This window comes from Siphateles boraxobius, unplaced genomic scaffold (assembly GCF_051911475.1).
Source record: "Siphateles boraxobius isolate OS27281-9 unplaced genomic scaffold, OSU_SipBor_1 65, whole genome shotgun sequence".
Classification (NCBI taxonomy): Eukaryota; Metazoa; Chordata; class Actinopteri; order Cypriniformes; family Leuciscidae; genus Siphateles; species Siphateles boraxobius.
The window spans coordinates 14,117,501-14,137,914 of NW_027509192.1; the positions used below are offsets into that span (position 1 = coordinate 14,117,501).

Genomic DNA, 20,414 nt, shown 5'->3' on the forward strand with positions numbered 1-20,414 from the left:
GTGCATGATTCAAATCTGTTTAACTGACCAATAAGTAATTTGTTATATTTATTTTTATCAATCTGGAAGACGTATAGCCTACATCATGCACTGCAGGTACACAACCTGAATTGCCCTTCAGCTATAGTAGCCTATTGAAGATTAGACTGCGCTCTGTGTAATAAGGAGTCATCCCATACTTAAAGGGTTAGTTCACCCAAAAAAGATAATTATCCCATGATTTACTCTGCCCTAAGGCATCTTAGGTGAATATGACTTTCTTCCTTCAGCCAAACTAAACTGTAGTTTTATTAAAAAAATATCTTGGCTCTTCTAAGTTTTATAATGGTAGTGAATACATAGTAACTGAGATTTTGAAATCCAAAAAAAGCGCATCCATCATAAAATGAATCCATACAGCTGCAGGGTGTTAATAAAGACCTTCTGAAGCGACGCAATGTTTTTTGTTAGAAAAATATCTATATTAATAACTTTATAAACTATAATCACCGGCTTCCAGGTAACGGCCATACTCGAGTCTAGTTCCAACAGAAGAGTGACCTCTGACCCGACGCATGATGTATTGACGAACCTGGATGCGCAGAAGATGGAGCAAAACAAAACAATGGTCACGAATTAGAAATCTTAAACATGCATTTTCAAAAAGAAATTTTGTAGGATCTTGAGTTTGTTTGAACCACGAGAGCCGTCTACTCTCACCTAAGCTTTACGCCTCAACATGCATCAGGTTAGAGGTCACTCTTCCGCCGAAACTAGACTCACGTAGTTGCTATTCACTTCAATTATAAAGCTCAGATTGTGTTTGGGTAAAAGAAGAAAGTCATATACACCTAGGATGGCTTGAGGGTGAGTAAATTATGGGATAATTTTCATTTTTGGGTGAACTAACTCTTTAAGACATCAATATTGTGTTCCATATTTAACCCGTACGGAACGCAGTTTGTCCTGTATTTTGTGAAGTCAAGGCAAGGATGGACAGTCGCTGTGTGAGACGCTGCAAAAGACACAGGAAAACGATGGAAGTATCGCAGTGGAATGGAAAAACACGTTCTGTATGAACAGTTGTATCTGTTAATATTATTTATTGGGCCTGAACTAACATGAATGAACAATGAACAGCACAGTGACTGACTTTTCTTTCAGGTCACTTAAAATGTGCTTTATGTCCTAGCATGTATACCAACAAATTTATATAACCAACAAAAAATACAGACCATTAAACTCATTGAGTTCCTGTGACAACATGCCCCAATAGTGTCACAATAGGAACCTTGATTAAACAATCTATAATAGGCTTTTTTCAACTAAATATAATTATGAAAAACATAATGAGTGAAATGGTCAAAATCAAAAAAGTAACACACAAAAACAGCTTTGTTTCGATTCACATACTTTAATGATCTAATTAAATTATTTAGAAAATCAAGAAAACAGTTCAACGTCTGTTTATATCTGTATATTATATAATAATATAAATTTAGTTTGGAGGACAGGATTCACAATTATATTTCAGACAGCTATCCATGCATTTGGACTTTTTAAAAATGTTAATCAAATTTTAAGTAAATATATAATAATCTGTTAAGCATTTTATAGTGTAATAATGCTTGTTAATGCAATTTAGAAAAGGTATTGCAAAGTGTTTTTTCACATTTTTCATTATCATGAGTCGCAGATAGCGCCTTTCGCCTAAACAAGAATGCAAAAATGAACCCTCCCTCACATCATCTTCTCTCCTCTACCTCGTCCCACTTCCATCTATTCAGATTTGCTGTCTCAGTGACCTGTGTACGGTATACCTTATTTGGCTTAATATGATTTGTCTTGTGTACTAGTTTCACCTCATCCCCCAGCCCGAGCTAATACCTCTTGTAAAACCGCTAGAGTTTGAGACACCATGTGTTTGTCAAGCGGTCTCAGAAAATGAAACTTTCATCTCAGTGCTTTAGTGATTGAAGCGGGTGGTAACCAAGCGCTACAGACCATTCTGTTTATTGATGGCCGTCCGTACCGAGGTTGACAACTTCATCGTACCTTGACACCAAAAAAAGCAATCGCAGACAGGAGTTTTGTGTAATGCTTAGCCAGCTGAAAATCATGCTGTTTGTACAATAACAACGTTTTTTTTTTCGAGGTGGTTATTAAATGTGAATGAAGCACTATGCACTCAGCTCTCACATGCGTACCATATGTAGGACAATAGGAATTCAAAAGGCTGGTCGTCGCTTCAACAATATGTCTTGTCCTGTTTGAGAGACCCCTTAAAAAATCTTCTTTAGGTCTGGAACCCATTTTTGTTTATATGATTGTCAATTTAAAGGCGCAGTTCACCCAAAAATGAAAATTCGTCATTATTTAATCGTCCTCAGGTTGTTTCAAACCTGTATGATGTTGTTTATTTCTATGGAAAACAAAATGTGAATCTTGCATCAGTTCTTTTTAATACAACAACAGTTCGTAGTGAACATGTTTAAGAGCCAAGATAAAAAAAAAAACATAAAAGTAGCCCATATGGCTCATATACCCTTTTCTTTTGTCTTCTCTCATAGATTTGTGTAATTAAAAGACTAAAATTGAACTCTTGTTATTCACTGAAAATAGCCCAGTGAGACTAATTTGTGAACAAATCAGTCTGATTCGTTGTTTTGTTTGATTTCTGAAATAGATCAACTGGTTCGTTGAAACAAATCGACTCAAAATAACAATTTATTTAATGATTCGACTGGATTAGTGCACAAGATGTTTTATGTCAGGCAATTCTTTTCAATTAACTGGACTGAATGATTCATTCATGAACTAGGCTGATTTGTTCAGGATTCGTTCATGATTCAGACATGTTCAAAAATTTCAAGGATTCAACATTGCCGTTATCAAATTAGAGTCGTCATGAAAATTCACCCTATCTATATTAAATCTATTTTCATCTCATTGGGAACGCTTCATATTTTATTTTTACCAAAATGTCCTAATCAAAATATCATAACGGACATATGGTGACAATCATTCTGTCGATTAATTTACTCCGCAATTTATGACAATATATGTTTTTACATCCTTTTCACTCATCAAAATAAGTTAAACAATTTTCAACTTTTTTTACAAGTTATTCAAGATTCAACTAATTCAAGTCAGTTTAATGTAATTTAAGTTGAAATGGTTTAAACATCCATGTTGATTGTACTCAATTTAAGGCAGCAACTTTTTTTTACTTTTATGCTGTATATCATATTCTGCTAAATGGGGTATGAAGCTTTGCTGAATCATGTAATAAGCTTATAGCTGTAAACGGTTTCTTCGCTTGATTTCAATCACAGGTCAAGAGGTGAAACTGTGAAGTTAAGCGAGTATTTGATTTCATAACAGATCCAATATCTGGCTTCATTGATTTTATTGCATAAGCTACTTTTCCTCCCTGCACAATGATGACTGTGTCATGACTGAACTAGATGTTCATGCATTCATAATCACATAGTACATTTCAGTTTTAACATGCACGGTAGTTCCTACAGTATTTACTTTATATTATGATGTGTTTAAAGAGAGTATGTTGAAATTTTTTTTTTTCCTGCTTTCTTCTCAGGTCTGGTATGAGTGAAGTCGCCTCCGTCTAGCACAAACTAGAGCTCATATTTAAGAGAAGTGAAAGAGGAAGTCCGTTAAGCGTTTGCTGCGTATCACACCATGAGCCAACCACAGTGAGTGTTCAAGCTACATCCTACCTGCTTTATAATGATGTGGAGTGGTGTGTGAGGAACGCCGCTGTGTATTGAGCGCAGGAGAGTCTGTTAAATTGTGTTTGTGTGTGTTTACACTCCAGTAACACTAATTATGTGTTAAGCATTGTATTGTTTAGACTTTTCTGCCCCCCCCTTTTTCCGTTTGAATACTTTTTGGAGTGTAGATTTGCTTGTTACATTTTGTCAGTTGTTTTTGCTTTATCTAATTTTTTTAATTTTTAGGTTGCATTGCATGAGCAATACAATTCGTCATAAAAAATCTGGTCCTACCAAAAATAGGTCATAAATTGAGTACTGTTGTTAAATATTGATAATATACATTATATATACTTTTGTAAATACCCTAATCATATATATTATCATGAAAAATAGTTTGTGGTTGAGAAGATTGGAAGTATCTTCTGCTCATCAAGGCTGGATTTATTTGATCAAAAATACTGTAATAAAAGTAATATTGTGAGATATTACAATTTAAAGTAACTGATTTCTATTGTAATATATTTTAAAGTGTAATTTTTCCTGTGATGCAAAGCTGAATTTTCAGCATCATTGCTCCAGTCTTCATTGTCACATGATCCTTCAGATATCAGTCTAATATACTGATTTGCTGCTCAATACATATTTCTGATTATTATCAATGTTGAAAACAGTTTTGCTGCATAATATTTTTTTGGAAATCGTAATAATTTTTATGGATTCTTTATTGAATAGAAAATGGAAAAAAACAGCATTTATTTAAAATATGCGAGATGCAGGATGTGGCTACATTAGTATTGGGAAGTATTTCACCGTAAAAAATACATCACCAATAGATAGATGTTAAGAAATCTTTCATGACAGGCTCAGTCCAGCATATGAATGTTCTTAATTGACTCGTCATCTTCACCAGCAGGAACCGCAGCACATCTCACTCGACATCCATGTGTTTGCTCTGCAGCAGGAGGCGTGTGATATCGTAATTTATAGTCACGCACTGTTCTGCAGTCAGGTGCTCAGCATGTCCTCAGATCCATGCGGAGAATGCCCTTTCCTCATCCTTCCAGCTCACAACTGTTCCAGGATCGGCAGCACAGGTGCTGACTAAGCCTTCTTAGGTGTAGTCTTCATGGCGCTGCTTTTGCGTTGTCTTCTCACAGAGTCAGAATCAGGCCACCTTACCCGATTTAATTTGATGCCTGTCAAAATGGGTCTGTTAGGTAGATATACAGTCTGTTCAGTATATTGCATTGCTTTGTACAGTAGCTGCTAGTGTTGATCACTTAATCTAAGAAACTTTATTCATAGTGGACTTCAAACACGGCATATAGTGAATGAAGGAAATTTAAATCGAGTTCGTAGGTATTTGTACAATAAGGTGTACACGTACATTTTGTACATTTCTATAGGCACTGAAACTATTATAACCTTTTGACTGCATCTATAACATGAACTTTTAAATAAATACAAAGGTTTACAAATCTTTTCAAATCTTTTAATGTTGATGATGTTGTTGATAAAGTTACAACAGCATAATTTTGACAGCACCTAATGCGTAACTCTTTTATGTACAAATGTTTACAAATCATTTGAGGTTTAAGTTGTTGATAAACTTACAATAGCATCAACACGCCAAAAACATATGCCAAAAAAGTGTGAGAAATGTCTAAATGGTATAATACTTTCATGTTTACCATGTAAACATAAAGTATGTTTACAAGCGGTTTAATTCATAAATTTAATTAAAATAAAAATGAATTAAAGCTAAATTAATTTTTTTAACTAAATCCATAAAATGATCCCATAATGGGAACCCCTAAAAGTTTATATATATATATATATATATATATATATATATATATATATATATATATATATAGAGAGAGAGAGAGAGATAGAGTATATAAGAGTAATAAATCCTTTGTGTATGTACAACTTTAGTGATATACTAATAATTACAAATCCTTTGATGTTCCTAACATAGACATGTCTGTCCAAATGTTTGAAAAATATGTGCTTGAAACACACTTTACATACAAATATATGAATACGGATGAGATAAATTTAATTGAATGGACAGTACTTCTATCCCTCACAGCCTTGTTTCTGCTCGTGTCAAACTAAATATGGTGAAGGAATATTAAATGAGAGTACAACCAATACTAACACCGTTGTCAGTATACATATTGTTTTATGAAGGAGTGCTTGGTGTGTGGCCCTCACAGGAAGCTCCTGTATTCTGATGGCAGTGGTTTCGGTGTCCAGGGAGAGGAGGAGAGGGAGGTTTGGGAGGTTGGTAGTGAATGCAGAGTGGATTACTTCAGCAGCCGTCTTTGTTCATCAGAGCTGCACTTGTGTACTGTGCATTCAGAGCAAGTCTGAGAAACAGGAGTAAGCAGCAGAGAATAACATGATACATTTGACTCAATTACACACCACGACTAGATTGCAAGTACACCGCAAAAGACACCTGTTATTAAATCAAATGCTTAAAGTGCCCCTATTATGCTATATTAAAGGTTCCTAATGTTGTTTTAAAAGTCTCCTACAATAGATTTACATCCATCCAAGGTAAAAAACGAAAAACAAACAACACTTCAATTTTCTAATAAATAGATTGCAGCATCAGCTCTTTTCTCACAGTGTCTGAAACTGTTCAATAAAGGATTCAGTCTGTATAAACCCCTTCTATCTGAGAGCCTACTCTGCTCTGATTGGTCAGGTGGCCCAGTCTGTTGTGATTGGTCTACCGCTTAAAGCGCATGTCGGAAACGAAACGCCCACTATCTGAATTTCAGATCCGGATCTTCCTCAGCACTTTATACACATTGATACGAACAGTAACAATGGCGTCGGTCTTATCATATCTATTCAAGCTCGAGTCCTCATCCTTTGGAAGTTCATGCAAAGTGGATTTGCTTTTACATAGCAGAAAATTTTAACAACACGAACCAAACTCTTCCAGTCTCAGCTACAACTACAGTGTTTGAGGGTCAAAGTACGTAGACCTTGTTTTCACGAGCAGCCAATGTTGCAGACCTTTTATATATACACAAAGCTGTATAACGCACTACATGAAACTAAAGCCAGTACCAAAAGAGATGTGACCTTCGAGTACTAATATACTTTAACAAAACAATAAAAAAAATCAATAATAGATTCAAAGAAATAGACAAATTAACTTCTTTTATTATAACTTCCTATATAAACCTATATTTGACTATGTGGATCATACGCCAAGATACTAATAAAATCGCAACCCACATCCTAAATATTACTGGATATACCAGGCCTGTGGTATGAGGAAGAAGCAGAGAGTCACTGGACCACAGTCCCAAGGGCACACATGAACTGATGTCTAATCACACTAATAGATGACTTGGAATAAATACAGGTCACTCTGCACCCTCATCTCAACGTCCATGCAGTGTAGAAAACATCAGGCCTCCATGCAGTGAAGAAAACATCAGGTCTCCATGCAGTGTAGAAAACATCAGGCTTCCATGCAGTGTAGAAAACATCAGGCCTTCATGCAGTGAAGAAAACATCAGGCCTCCATGCAGTGAAGAAAACATCAGGCCTCCATGCAGTGAAGAAAACATCAGGCCTCCATGCAGTGAAGAAAACATCAGGCCTCCATGCAGTGAAGAAAACATCAGGCCTCCATGCAGTGAAGAAAACATCAGGCCTCCATGCAGTGAAGAAAACATCAGGCCTCCATGCAGTGAAGAAAACATCAGGTCTCCATGCAGTGAAGAAAACATCAGGCCTCCATGCAGTGAAGAAAACATCAGGCCTCCATGCAGTGAAGAAAACATCAGGTCTCCATGCAGTGAAGAAAACATCAGGTCTCCATGCAGTGAAGAAAACATCAGGCCTCCATGCAGTGAAGAAAACATCAGGCCTCCATGCAGTGTAGAAAACATCAGGTCTCCATGCAGTGTAGAAAACATCAGGTCTCCATGCAGTGAGGAAAACATCAGGCCTCCATGCAGTGAAGAAAACATCAGGCCTCCATGCAGTGAAGAAAACATCAGGCCTCCATGCAGTGAAGAAAACATCAAGCCTCCATGCAGTGTAGAAAACATCAGGCCTCCATGCAGTGAAGAAAACATCAGGCCTCCATGCAGTGTAGAAAACATCAGGCCTCCATGCAGTGTAGAAAACATCAGGTCTCCATGCAGTGAAGAAAACATCAGGCCTCCATGCAGTGAAGAAAACATCAAGCCTCCATGCAGTGAAGAAAACATCAAGCCTCCATGCAGTGTAGAAAACATCAGGTCTCCATGCAGTGAAGAAAACATCAGGCCTCCATGCAGTTTTAGAAAACATCAGGTCTCCATGCAGTGAAGAAAACATCAGGCCTCCATGCAGTGAAGAAAACATCAGGCCTCCATGCAGTGAAGAAAACATCAAGCCTCCATGCAGTGAAGAAAACATCAGGCCTCCATGCAGTGTAGAAAACATCAGGTCTCCATGCAGTGAAGAAAACATCAGGCCTCCATGCAGTGAAAAAAACATCAGGTCTCCATGCAGTGAAGAAAACATCAGGCCTCCATGCAGTGTAGAAAACATCAGGCCTCCATGCAGTGTAGAGAACATCAGGTCTCCATGCAGTGAAGAAAACATCAGGCCTCCATGCAGTGAAGAAAACATCAGGCCTCCATGCAGTGAAGAAAACATCAGGCCTCCATGCAGTGAAGAAAACATCAGGCCTCCATGCAGTGAAGAAAACATCAGGCCTCCATGCAGTGAAGAAAACATCAGGTCTCCATGCAGTGAAGAAAACATCAGGCCTCCATGCAGTGAAGAAAACATCAGGTCTCCATGCAGTGAAGAAAACATCAGGCCTCCATGCAGTTTTAGAAAACATCAGGTCTCCATGCAGTGAAGAAAACATCAGGCCTCCATGCAGTGAAGAAAACATCAGGCCTCCATGCAGTGAAGAAAACATCAAGCCTCCATGCAGTGTAGAAAACATCAGGTCTCCATGCAGTGAAGAAAACATCAGGCCTCCATGCAGTGAAAAAAACATCAGGTCTCCATGCAGTGAAGAAAACATCAGGCCTCCATGCAGTGTAGAAAACATCAGGCCTCCATGCAGTGTAGAAAACATCAGGTCTCCATGCAGTGAAGAAAACATCAGGCCTCCATGCAGTGTAGAAAACATCAGGTCTCCATGCAGTGAAGAAAACATCAGGCCTCCATGCAGTGAAAAAAACATCAGGTCTCCATGCAGTGAAGAAAACATCAGGCCTCCATGCAGTGTAGAAAACATCAGGCCTCCATGCAGTGTAGAGAACATCAGGTCTCCATGCAGTGAAGAAAACATCAGGCCTCCATGCAGTGAAGAAAACATCAGGCCTCCATGCAGTGAAGAAAACATCAGGCCTCCATGCAGTGAAGAAAACATCAGGTCTCCATGCAGTGAAGAAAACATCAGGTCTCCATGCAGTGTAGAAAACATCAGGTCTCCATGCAGTGAAGAAAACATCAGGTCTCCATGCAGTGAAGAAAACATCAGGCCTCCATGCAGTGAAGAAAACATCAGGCCTCCATGCAGTGAAGAAAACATCAGGTCTCCATGCAGTGAAGAAAACATCAAGCCTCCATGCAGTGAAGAAAACATCAGGTCTCCATGCAGTGTAGAAAACATCAGGCCTCCATGCAGTGAAGAAAACATCAGGCCTCCATGCAGTGAAGAAAACACAGGTCTCCATGCAGTGAAGAAAACATCAGGTCTCCATGCAGTGTAGAAAACATCAGGCCTCCATGCAGTGTAGAAAACATCAGGCCTCCATGCAGTGAAGAAAACATCAGGTCTCCATGCAGTGGACCTAGATGACCCTAGAGGAACTTTAACAGAGGTCGGCTCCTGGAACACTGAGAAAAGTCATTACTTTGATGGCCCTCTAATAGTTAAAAAAAACACATTGGAAGAACATTGTTTTGGTTTTGCGGATGAATATGGTTCTTTCTCATAAGCAAAAAAAAGAGATTATCCTACTGCTCATAAAATATTCACTGTAGGCTTAAGAGATTTAACCAGTTTAGATGGAAAGGATCTTAAGCTGACTAGCTCAAGACATTACTATAACTATACCCATTAGTTTACAATAAATTCCAGTGCTACAACACGCATAATGAAATGACCCTTCACAATAGATAATGTTTCACAATGAACTGTTAGAGAGCTACATATGGCAGTTTATCTGTTCAGTAAAATGCCTTACTCGCACGCCATCTCCATGTAGCTTTTACATCATTTAAAATCCCTGAGTTTCTCGCCATCTCCGAAAAGCCAAGCCAATGTTGATTCTTGTTTTATTACAACAATGTGAATGTCTGAGCAGTGCATTGTTAGTATTCGGTACATTTCGCTGTGGATTATTTGATAATTCAGTCGTAGTTTCGACGCAGGCTTTGCAGACAGACTTATACGATATTGACGGCACAAACATGTCAGTAACCATGTTTATTCTAATGCCTGATCTAGGGCTGGATGATTAATAGAAAAATAATCGAAACCGAAATTCAGAGCCTATAACCGACGTAATTTTACCATGTCGGTTATTTCGTTTTTTTAATCCTATTAATATTCAGTCCCGGAACGCGCACTGTGTGAACAAAAGCCGTAATGAATGCCGTGTCGTAATGATGGCGCTAAGCCGGGATCGTTCGCCAGCGTAAAACGGTTCGTAATGCGCTAGTTTATGATCGAATCGGAGAAAAAAAATGCACAAGCGTGGTTTCTCGAGAGAAATCGCAGCTCATAAGCAAACTATAGACGCCGCTGGGATATGTCACGTGTCTTTGCGGGTTGTGTGTGTCTGTGTGAACGCACTCTCTTGATTCCGGAAAATCACTGGCAGTGTGAATGAACCAAAGTCAAACGAACCCGGGTCAAATCCCGGGCCACTTTATCCGTGTATTTTCCGGAATCTCTGTGTGAAAGGGAACTCAAACACTGAGTCAACTCAGCAACAGGAGCCGCTTGTACCAAAGAAACACGCGAAAAAAGAGAGAGACTGACAAACGCCCAGCAACAAGTACCTCCACTCCACAAAGCAGGTGTCGATAACACAAGCATTTACAAATGCTACACAATATGAAAAGGATTAGTTTTTTTAGTTTTATACAAGTTATATTTTACTTTTAAGATGGCAATATTTACAATAATTTATTTTGTTTATAAAAATAACTATTTTCTACATTTTTAGGAAACTTTCTTTTTGCATTAAAACTTAATCACTTTTTTATAAGACTTTTTTTTTCAAGCATTGTATGCTTTGTTTGATTGAATTGTTTGAAATATTTAATAAGTAAGCATTGAAAGCTATCTGTGCGTTTCCTTATTTTAGAATCACAAAGATAGGATTATGCATTCTTTCATAAAAAAAAAAAACGTGAACATATTTACAGTATAAGCCTTGCCAGTGACACATGAGAAAGAATGTTTTTTGAATAATCGTAATCGAGGTAACTTGTTCGATTAATCGCGATTATGATTTTAGACAAAATCGTCCAGCCCTAGCCTGATCTGTGATCAGTGATTTCTTATGTTTAATCAAGTTCAGACAGATAATCTTTCTCAAATCGTTCAATACTGTTTATGCATCAGTAAATCAAGACAGTGACTAAAAGATCAACTTAACATCGTTTCTCTTAGTGGGATGAAAATAATCTTATTTAAACTGTGATTAAAATATATAAAGAAAGCGATCAAAGAACGATCCTTTTCCAATCGGCCAAGCTGTCAATCACACAGCGCGAGTTTATCTGGACACTTGCCAAAACTTGTTATGAAGTCAATGACGCTGTTACACTGCACAACGAAGTTCTTACTGTATTTACATAGTGTTTGCATTGTTATTTGGTAAAAGTATTCGTGAGAGTGCAGAAATTGAGTTGCAATGATAAGATCTTTTCATACGCGATCAACAGACTCTCTGTCATCTGCTCTCTGCTTGTCACTGCAACCTTTCATGTTATGGAAGATCTAAATACTTTAAACACTTCTCATGATTCGTTAATCTCGATAGCTGTAATAGTAATAACGTAGTAAAAGTATTCAAGAGATTTCCACATATAATTCTAGCTATTTCATATGCAAAGATGTCAGCCAATCACAGCAGTGGGCATTTACACTGAAGTCTCACACAGACACGCCCCTTCAAACAGAGCGTTCAAATCAGAGGGCTAAAATCAGGGTAGGAAAAATGCCTTTTATTTCTAAATTATGAAAAATTTTGATGTAAAAATCATACTAACATTATAAGTGCAAACCAGGAAACATAATATAATCCAGTTCATGACCCCTTTAAGTGAGGTAATTCAACAACATTAGGATCTTGAGAACTTGGATACCAGTTTGACAGCTGAGTGTTCAGGGACCTCATTGCGGTTTGCCATTTTCTATTGCAAAGTTGAGTTGAGGGGGTTGTATTTTTTTTATAGCCAGTAGCCTATAGTTTGTCACAGCCTGACAAAATCAAAATTCACTACTTGCTAGTCAGTGGGAGGGACACTTCTTCTAGAGAGCACTTGATTGGTCAAAAAGTTGTATATGCCCCTTTGAACAGGATTAGTCATCAATAGTTTTGGTCTGTTCTTTTTTGGTCAACTGCTAACAGGCATTGATTAAATGATAAAACCAACAAAACTACATTTTTAAGTTAAGATCATTAAATGTTTTGGCTAATGGGACACTTGCTACTTTTGTAAAAATAACTAAGTACCAATTTTCTATTTCATTTATTTCATTTACCTCGCTGATACGAAGCAGAAATGCCTTTATGCCTACATAATGACATTACAGTGAATACATTTGACTTTCTCGTAATAGTGGAATGACAAATAACAGATATTTTAAAACTTGGCCACCCTTCTGAAGGTGCTGCTTTATTACATTTTTTTTATTGTTTCTTTTTTTTTATGGGTCAGATTTGTCATGGTTACTTGTTTATAGTCCTTGCTCATCCTCATCAGAAGCTTATATTATTAAAAAAACAAATAATATATATATATATAACCTTAGTCAGTAACTGCAGTGGAGCAAATGTAAAATGTGAGGTTGTGCTTTTAGTGTTTTGATCATCATTTAGTCATGTTTTTATTGTTTGTGTATGTCTATTTTTCACCACACAAGGTGTGTGTGTGTGTGTGTGTGTGTGTGTGTGTGTGTGTGTGTGTGTGTGTGTGTGTGTGTGTGTTTGTGTGAGTGATTGTGCACACGTGCATGCATACTTGTGTGCTCATGTTTTCACACACGCATGCTTACATGCATTCTGACACACCCCGAGGACGCCTTTGTGCTTGAAACAGGTCAGCTAACATTTAGCCTCGACTGCTCTGTCTAATGAGGTCTGTCTTGTTGTTTTGTGCGAAAGCTGATCATTTGCTTGTCGTGACTTTCAATTTTTACAATCAAATTGTCTTTGCATGTTTTGCAGGAAGATTAAAGTACCATCCAATACTTTATGATTTCACTATATAATAATTACGCAATTAATTTGCTAATTTTTATCTGTATGTAGGACTCATGTTCTTCAGATGCAGGGAACTTTCCATGTTCAGGGTACAAAATAATACCTGACTCTTTAAAACAAATCTTTCAACAAATAGTCAGTTAAACAAGTTATGTAAATATATATTTCGACTGTCAAAATCAGAAGGTCATACTCCGTATTAAATTAGCTTTTTTTCATTAATTTTAAATGAGTTTTGCCTTTTTCCCCCGTTACCTAAATTTGGGACATTTCAAAATATAGACACCTATATATGCTAGAAAATATAATGAATAAATGAATAAACAGGGTTGAAAATGTATCCTAGCTGTCGCTCAAAAGGGACAAATTGCTAGTTTATAATTACTGATGAACTTATAATTCCCGTAAATGAAAGAGATTATTATTCTTTTTTTATATAATGTTGGCGATTGGGTTGAAAAATGTAAAATTGTGTCAATGAAAGAAAAAAAAGAGGGATGCGCGATATACACTCACCTAAAGGATTATTAGGAACACCTGTTCAATTTCTCATTAATGCAATTATCTAATCAACCAATCACATGGCAGTTGCTTCAATGCATTTAGGGGTGTGGTCCTGGTCAAGACAATCTCCTGAACTCCAAACTGAATGTCAGAATGGGAAAGAAAGGTGATTTAAGCAATTTTGAGTGTGGCATGGTTTTTGGTGTCAGACGGGCCGGTTTGAATATTTCACAATCTGCTTAGTTACTGGGATTTTCACACACAACCATTTCTAGGGTTTACAAAGAATGGTGTGAAAAGGGAAAAACATCCAGTATGCGGCAGTCCTGTGGGCGAAAATGTCTTGTTGATGCTAGAGGTCAGAGGAGAATGGGCCGACTGATTCAAGCTGATAGAAGAGCAACTTCGACTGAAATAACCACTCGTTACAACCGAGGTATGCAGCAATGTATTTGTGAAGTCACAACCTTGAGGCGGATGGGCTACAACAGCAGAAGACCCCACCGGGTACCACTCTTCTCCACTACAAATAGGAAAAAGAGGCTACAAGTTGCAGGAGCTCACCAAAATTGGACAGTTGAAGACTGGAAAAATGTTGCCTAATCTGATGAGTCTCGATTTCTGTTGAGACATTCAGATGATAGAGTCAGAACTTGGCGTAAACAGAATGAGAACATGGATCCATCATGCCTTGTTACCACTGTGCAGGCTTGTGGTGGTGGTGTAATGGTGTGGGGGATGTTTTCTTGGCACAATTTAGGCCCCTTAGTGCCAATTGGGCATCGTTTAAATGCCACGGCCTACCTGAGCATTGTTTCTGACCATGTCCATCCCTTTATGGCCACCATGTACCCATCCTCTGATGGCTACTTCCAGCAGGATAATGCACCATGTCACAAAGCTCAAATCATTTCAAATTGGTTTCTTGAACATGACAATGAGTTCACTGTACTAAATGGCCCCCACAGTCACCAGATCTAAACCCAATAGAGCATCTTTGGGATGTAGTGGAACGGGAGCTTCTTGCCCTGGATGTGCATCCCACAAATTTCCATCAATTGCAAGATGCTATCCTATCAATATGGGCCAACATTTCTAAAGAATGCTTTCAGCACCTTGTTGAATCAATGCCACGTAGAATTAAAGCAGTTCTGAAGGCGAAAGGGGGTCAAACACAGTATTAGTATGGTGTTCCTAATAATCATTTAGGTGAGTGTATATTCCACCATATCGGTACCGGCCTATAATACTGTATGTTCATTTTTGATGTTATCGTTATCAACTCGATAAGAAAATTTGTCTGATATCCTAAAACCGAGATTCAAACGCGCACTGTTTGACATGATGGTTTTGAATTACTTGAAATATGATGGGAATCACTTAAAAAAAGGAAAATACAGTTAAGTGCAACATGGGCAGCGCAAGTCTGTCATATAAGCTACATAAAATTATAATGATAACATTATAATTGTGTGCTTGGGACATGGCTTTTAATGGTGGGACTTTTGTAAGGCTCTCAAAAATTCTATTTAGATTTATCAGCCAATATATCTGTTATCGGCTTTCAAATATAAAGAATTATCGGTATTGGCCCAAAAAATTCACGTCGGTACAGCCCTAAATAGAATTATATTATAAGTCTTCATGTCATAAAGGATCCAGGGGCCGGATTCACGAAACTATCAACTAACTGTGGTTTTCTTCTTATTTTCTTTCTTAAGAGAATTTTTAAGGAAAAGTTAAGGATATTTTGTATTCACAAAAATACTTGTCCTTATCATTTTTCCTTAAAATTATTCTTTAAACAAAACTTAAGAACAATTCAAATTCTTGAAAAGGATCATTTTAAATAACATCTTAAAGTTAGGATAACCTCCAACTTATCTTAAATCCCCAAAGGTACGTTTTTTTTAATTGGTTTGAAACTTTCACAACCATTTTAAAGTATTCTCTATATATTATGAATGTGTGTAGTATAAATGAAATTCGGACATGCTGCTTCCACTATGTTGTCAGACATGTGACCTACCAGCGTCAGTTGCGTCGCTTTGCTGCCGTTCACAAATCCTCTCTAGTGGTCTCATGGGATAGTAAAGTGTCCACTGGATGCACACTATTATAATAATAATAATAATAATAATACATTTTATTTATAACGCACTTTACATCAATTCAATGACCTCAAAGTGCTAAAACCAGCAATTACCGGTAATAGTAGGTGATCCGAGTACTTTTCGATTACTGTTTCATGAACACTACAGCAGACATATTACTTGTTTTGTCACATACTGTTTTTCACATATATAGTGTGGAAGTAGCATATTCAGATTCAGACAGGAGGCTCTTTAAAAATGACTATACACGGCATATTAATGCTGAATGCTGAACTCTGTCTAGACAGTCTTGATGAAAATAATGTGAGCATTACAATTATTGCGGTACTCTGCTGGCAACTGAAAGATGGCCTTTGAAATTTTATTCATTGAGTTGAGCAGTGAGTCTTTGGCTACAATCATAAAACACAAACAACATTTTCTTCTTGACAAAAAATATGATGATGATGTTCTTAGAAAAAGATTTGAGAACCTGAGGAGTATCTTTCATGAATTTGTACATTCTTACAAACTTCTTGGAAATTATCTTAAGAAATTTCTCAAGTTTTTTTTATGCATCCGGATCCGGCCCCAGATTATGTTCCTACTTGGATGTTTCAGTTTTTTGTAATGGGGGAAATCATGCAGTAACAGGGTTGTACACAATCTGAGGTATAGTTTTACATATATTTCAAAATCTGAATAAATTTGTTAACTAAAATTAATTCAAAATATACATTTTTTACTAGTGTAAATGTGTAAAAAATTATAACGTTGTTGAATTACCTTGATGGATATAGTTGAGAAGGTCAAGATCTTCAAGAAATATAACTTTTCACCCTATATTAATTTAATATTACATAATAGCTTATCAAACACATCCAATATTTCGTACAGAACATGTTTAAAAAACACTTTTTGTACAGTACCATATGCTTTCATTTCTTATAGCTTTTGATAGATAGTCTTTAATGGCTCTGCATAAAAGGGGTCATGCAAACATGGTGAATTAAAACACCATACATCTGTTCACTTTTTTCACCATCATCTAGTTTAAAATACACGATAGTTGTGTTCTTGTTTAACCTCAAAATACCATTCACTTTCACACAAGTCTCTATGATATGGCTGTGGCAGAAGGACGACGTGAATCTTTCCAGCGCACCCTCAGAAATGATTACATCATGTTAAGGACATGGAAATCTCACTGCTGGTGACAGGACGTCCTGCTGATTAACACAAACTGATGAATGCTGGTTGCAGCATCTGGCTGTGAATGTTGAGCAGATGTTACTGGGACATTAGTTGAAACCCCTCTTGAACTTAAATAACTCCTACATATGCTGTTTTACTACCTTATTTCTAGGTTGTATACTTTAAAGATGACCTATATGCATAATATTATTTTCAGTCTTTTTGTTTTTAGAGTCTACTATAGGTTTTTAATGCTTGAATGTTCAAAAACACATGACTTTTATCCCACTCTGTCAGTAATGCTCTGTTTAATTTCGGTCTCCATGAAGCCCCTCCTTCTGAAAAGTATTATTGTGCCCTGATTGGTCGGCTGGACCATTGTTGAATCGCTTCGAGTGTATTTGGAAAATATAAAACTAACTACGGAAGGGCAATTTTGTTGAATTTAGCCACATGTTTTTTCTAATGTTGTTTACATGTTCTATAAAAAATTAAAAAAAGGATTTTTTAAAAACATAAATTGTTGACAAATAAAAATCACATGAAAATATGTCTATAAAAGTATGACTTGGAAAAACTGCATGAATAGCAATGTTTTCGAAAAAGAAACATCTAAAAGGAATAGCTGCATGAGGTGAAGCTGAAGGTTAAATGAACCACAGAAAACTGAAGCCTGTTCTATAGGACACATCATATGAGATTAATAATCAGATATCCTAGATACACAACATAAACGTAATATTACAACTTGTATCTGCACAAAAGGATGCAAATGTTATGTGCAAGTTAGCAGGTGTTACTCTTGTTGTAGATGCTCTCTCGTAACAACGCAATGAATTCACAACATTCGATTATAATACAATTACAATACGTAAATAATACGCACATTTTGGAATACTGAATTCTAAACCATTGAAGAAATGCCATAATCAAGACCTCGAAGCAGATATGAGGGAGAAACACCAAGAAACACCTCATATGTGGCCACGCTCAAGTATGTGGGGCTTTCCTTGCCATTGATTCTTGGATAACACGTCTCCTTCGATTAAAAATAATGGCTAGTGCGGTGTCTGGGATATATGTAAACCTACCAACATCCGTTGCCATAATTGTTGGAATAACTTATCGCGAGAGGAATTAAGTGACGTTTCAGTCACATAACATCGGTTAATGGAAACGCCGTCGTTTCGCAATAGTTTTTTATTATCATTTAGAAAATATCGCAAAAGCTTTGCGAAAATCTGTAATGGAAACGTGGTTTCATGGTCGATCACCGCTGTCATTTCCGATTACTTGAATACTTGGTCACATCTCTACTAATAACTCAACTCAACCAGGACTCGCCCCCTTTTTTTATTTTTGCATATGCCTTGAGCTGGAATTATTTAAATGAGGAATATTGTGACCTGTTCTTTCCCAAATCAAACTCAAGACTACATGGAGGCGTTTCAGGGAGTTCAGAAACTCTGTTACTGATACAGAGAATAAATTCCTTTGGAGTGAACTTTGTGCTTTGTAGGTTTGAATACATATTTCATGTTCAGACAGCAACATTACACTCTAAAGAAAGTTGAACATGTAAAAAAATCAATCTTTAAGGTGTGTAAATGTATAGTAATTGACTTGTTTGTAAGCCTGTATAACACAACTGGTTTTCCGCCCTTTTGATATCGTCCTCTACAAACTGTGCTGGTGAGTTCAGAGCCGTTGTAAAGATTATATCTCCTCTGTGATTTGTGTATTTAGTGTCTACAGACGCCCACCAAGGGACAGGTTATGATGACTTTAGTGCATCCCATGCTGAAACAGCATATTATTTTCTTGTAAGGTCACAGATTCTCATAACTCACTCAAATCTATATCAAAGGAACTTGATATAAAGAGAAACCTTGCATAAACTGGAGATATTTCTTATTTAACCTTTTTTTCTCTCTCTCTATTCTTAAAATTTAATTTCTACATTTACTAATTCATATTTAAAATCAAAAGTTGTATCTGTTTATATTAGTTAATGCACCACCATGAGAAATATATTTTGAAAAAACCTTCTATGATTACAATAACTATATACTGTATAGTTATACAGTAAACCAAGCCTATTAATTAATTTAACACCGATTAACTTTCGATTTTTCTGCATGCCTGCATAGTCTCCTATTGCAAATTCACTGAGGTTCATATTCAGTTGAGCTCCGCTCTTTTTTTCACTCTGCCGTCTGAGCGTTTCTATAGTGGAGCACATCGTGATGTTCAAATCATTTACAGGAGATACTGCGGAAGATTGTAACCTCTCGGTGAAGCGCTTGTCTAGAGACTAACAATTCCACCTAAAACATGTATAACATGTTCAGAATAGAGACATACGTATATATATATATATATATATATTCACTCATCAACCATTGCCAAGCCACTGTTATTGTTGGGTTTATGTTAAAAGTTCCAAACTCTCAGGGAAAAAATATCCCCCCTCAAGCTTAGCATTTCTTTCACTTGACGAACACTAGTGAGATATTTTTTAAATACATATTTTTGGTAACCAGCCTTTATTTACGACGTATTCAAGCTATAAGGCTTGAAAACGTAGTAACCCATAAAAATGGTGGGTGGGGGTTAATGTTCTCCCTGTGGACTACTTTCTTATTTATTTCTATTGATTCTTTCCAGCTGATTTATGACCGGGCACTGTAAACTCACTGGGGGCAAAGTGAGACGGCAGCTAGTTTACATCTTATCAGTCAGCGGAAATAAAAGAATGTGTAGAGTATGTGCGACGACACTTGAATTAAAATGTATCGATATACACTGATGAGCCAAAACATCATGAGCAGTCACAGGTGTAGAATATCGTTGATCATCTCCTAACAAGGCAATGTATTAAGAACTTGTTAGATTAGATGTAAGCAAACAATCAGTTTTCTTCATCAACGTGTTGGATGGAGGAGAAAAGGCAAGGAATTTGAGTGACTTTGACAAGGGCCAGATAGAGCTCCAGACGTCATGTGACCTATTGTGTTTATACCGCCATATTGGCAGGCAGGGAACAGCCAAGAGTGAATGTGTAATGAATGACGGCAGCATGAGTTTCAAGGCAACAGAGTTCACTGCGCACTTTAATTCAAAAGCAAAACTTAATCGATTAAACATAACAGATCCCTATAATGCCACCAACTGTTGAATGTGTTACTGCCGAAGCTAATGACTTTGCTGCTTGCTCTATTCTTTAGAGTTAGCTCTTCTGTTGAACACATCTAACTTCCGCCTTCTTTCTCTCTTCTCCGGGGATGGAACATGGTTGAGCAAAAATGGGACGTAGCCAGGTGAAAGAGGGTTTTTGTCACTCTTTTTCCCTAAAACATTAGTAAACAGAAAATGGCAACAATTTAAGCTTCTTTTAGGCTAGCTACATTGACATGTATTCA

The 20,414-nt window shown here is 37.0% G+C and overlaps 1 protein-coding gene across 3 annotated transcripts in view; it reads left to right on the forward strand.

Moving 5' to 3' along the window:
* Window positions 1–20,414, forward strand: part of tmem266 (transmembrane protein 266) — a 73,091-nt gene that overhangs the window by 1,173 nt on the left and 51,504 nt on the right. For all 3 annotated transcript variants that reach the window (XR_013196675.1, XM_077211112.1, XM_077211113.1), the window contains exon 2: window positions 3,581–3,695. Coding sequence is in view for 2 of the 3 variants with exons in the window: in XM_077211112.1 (XP_077067227.1) it covers window positions 3,682–3,695 (14 nt within the window). In the remaining variant the exon portion in view is untranslated. The remainder of the gene's footprint in view (window positions 1–3,580; window positions 3,696–20,414) is intronic.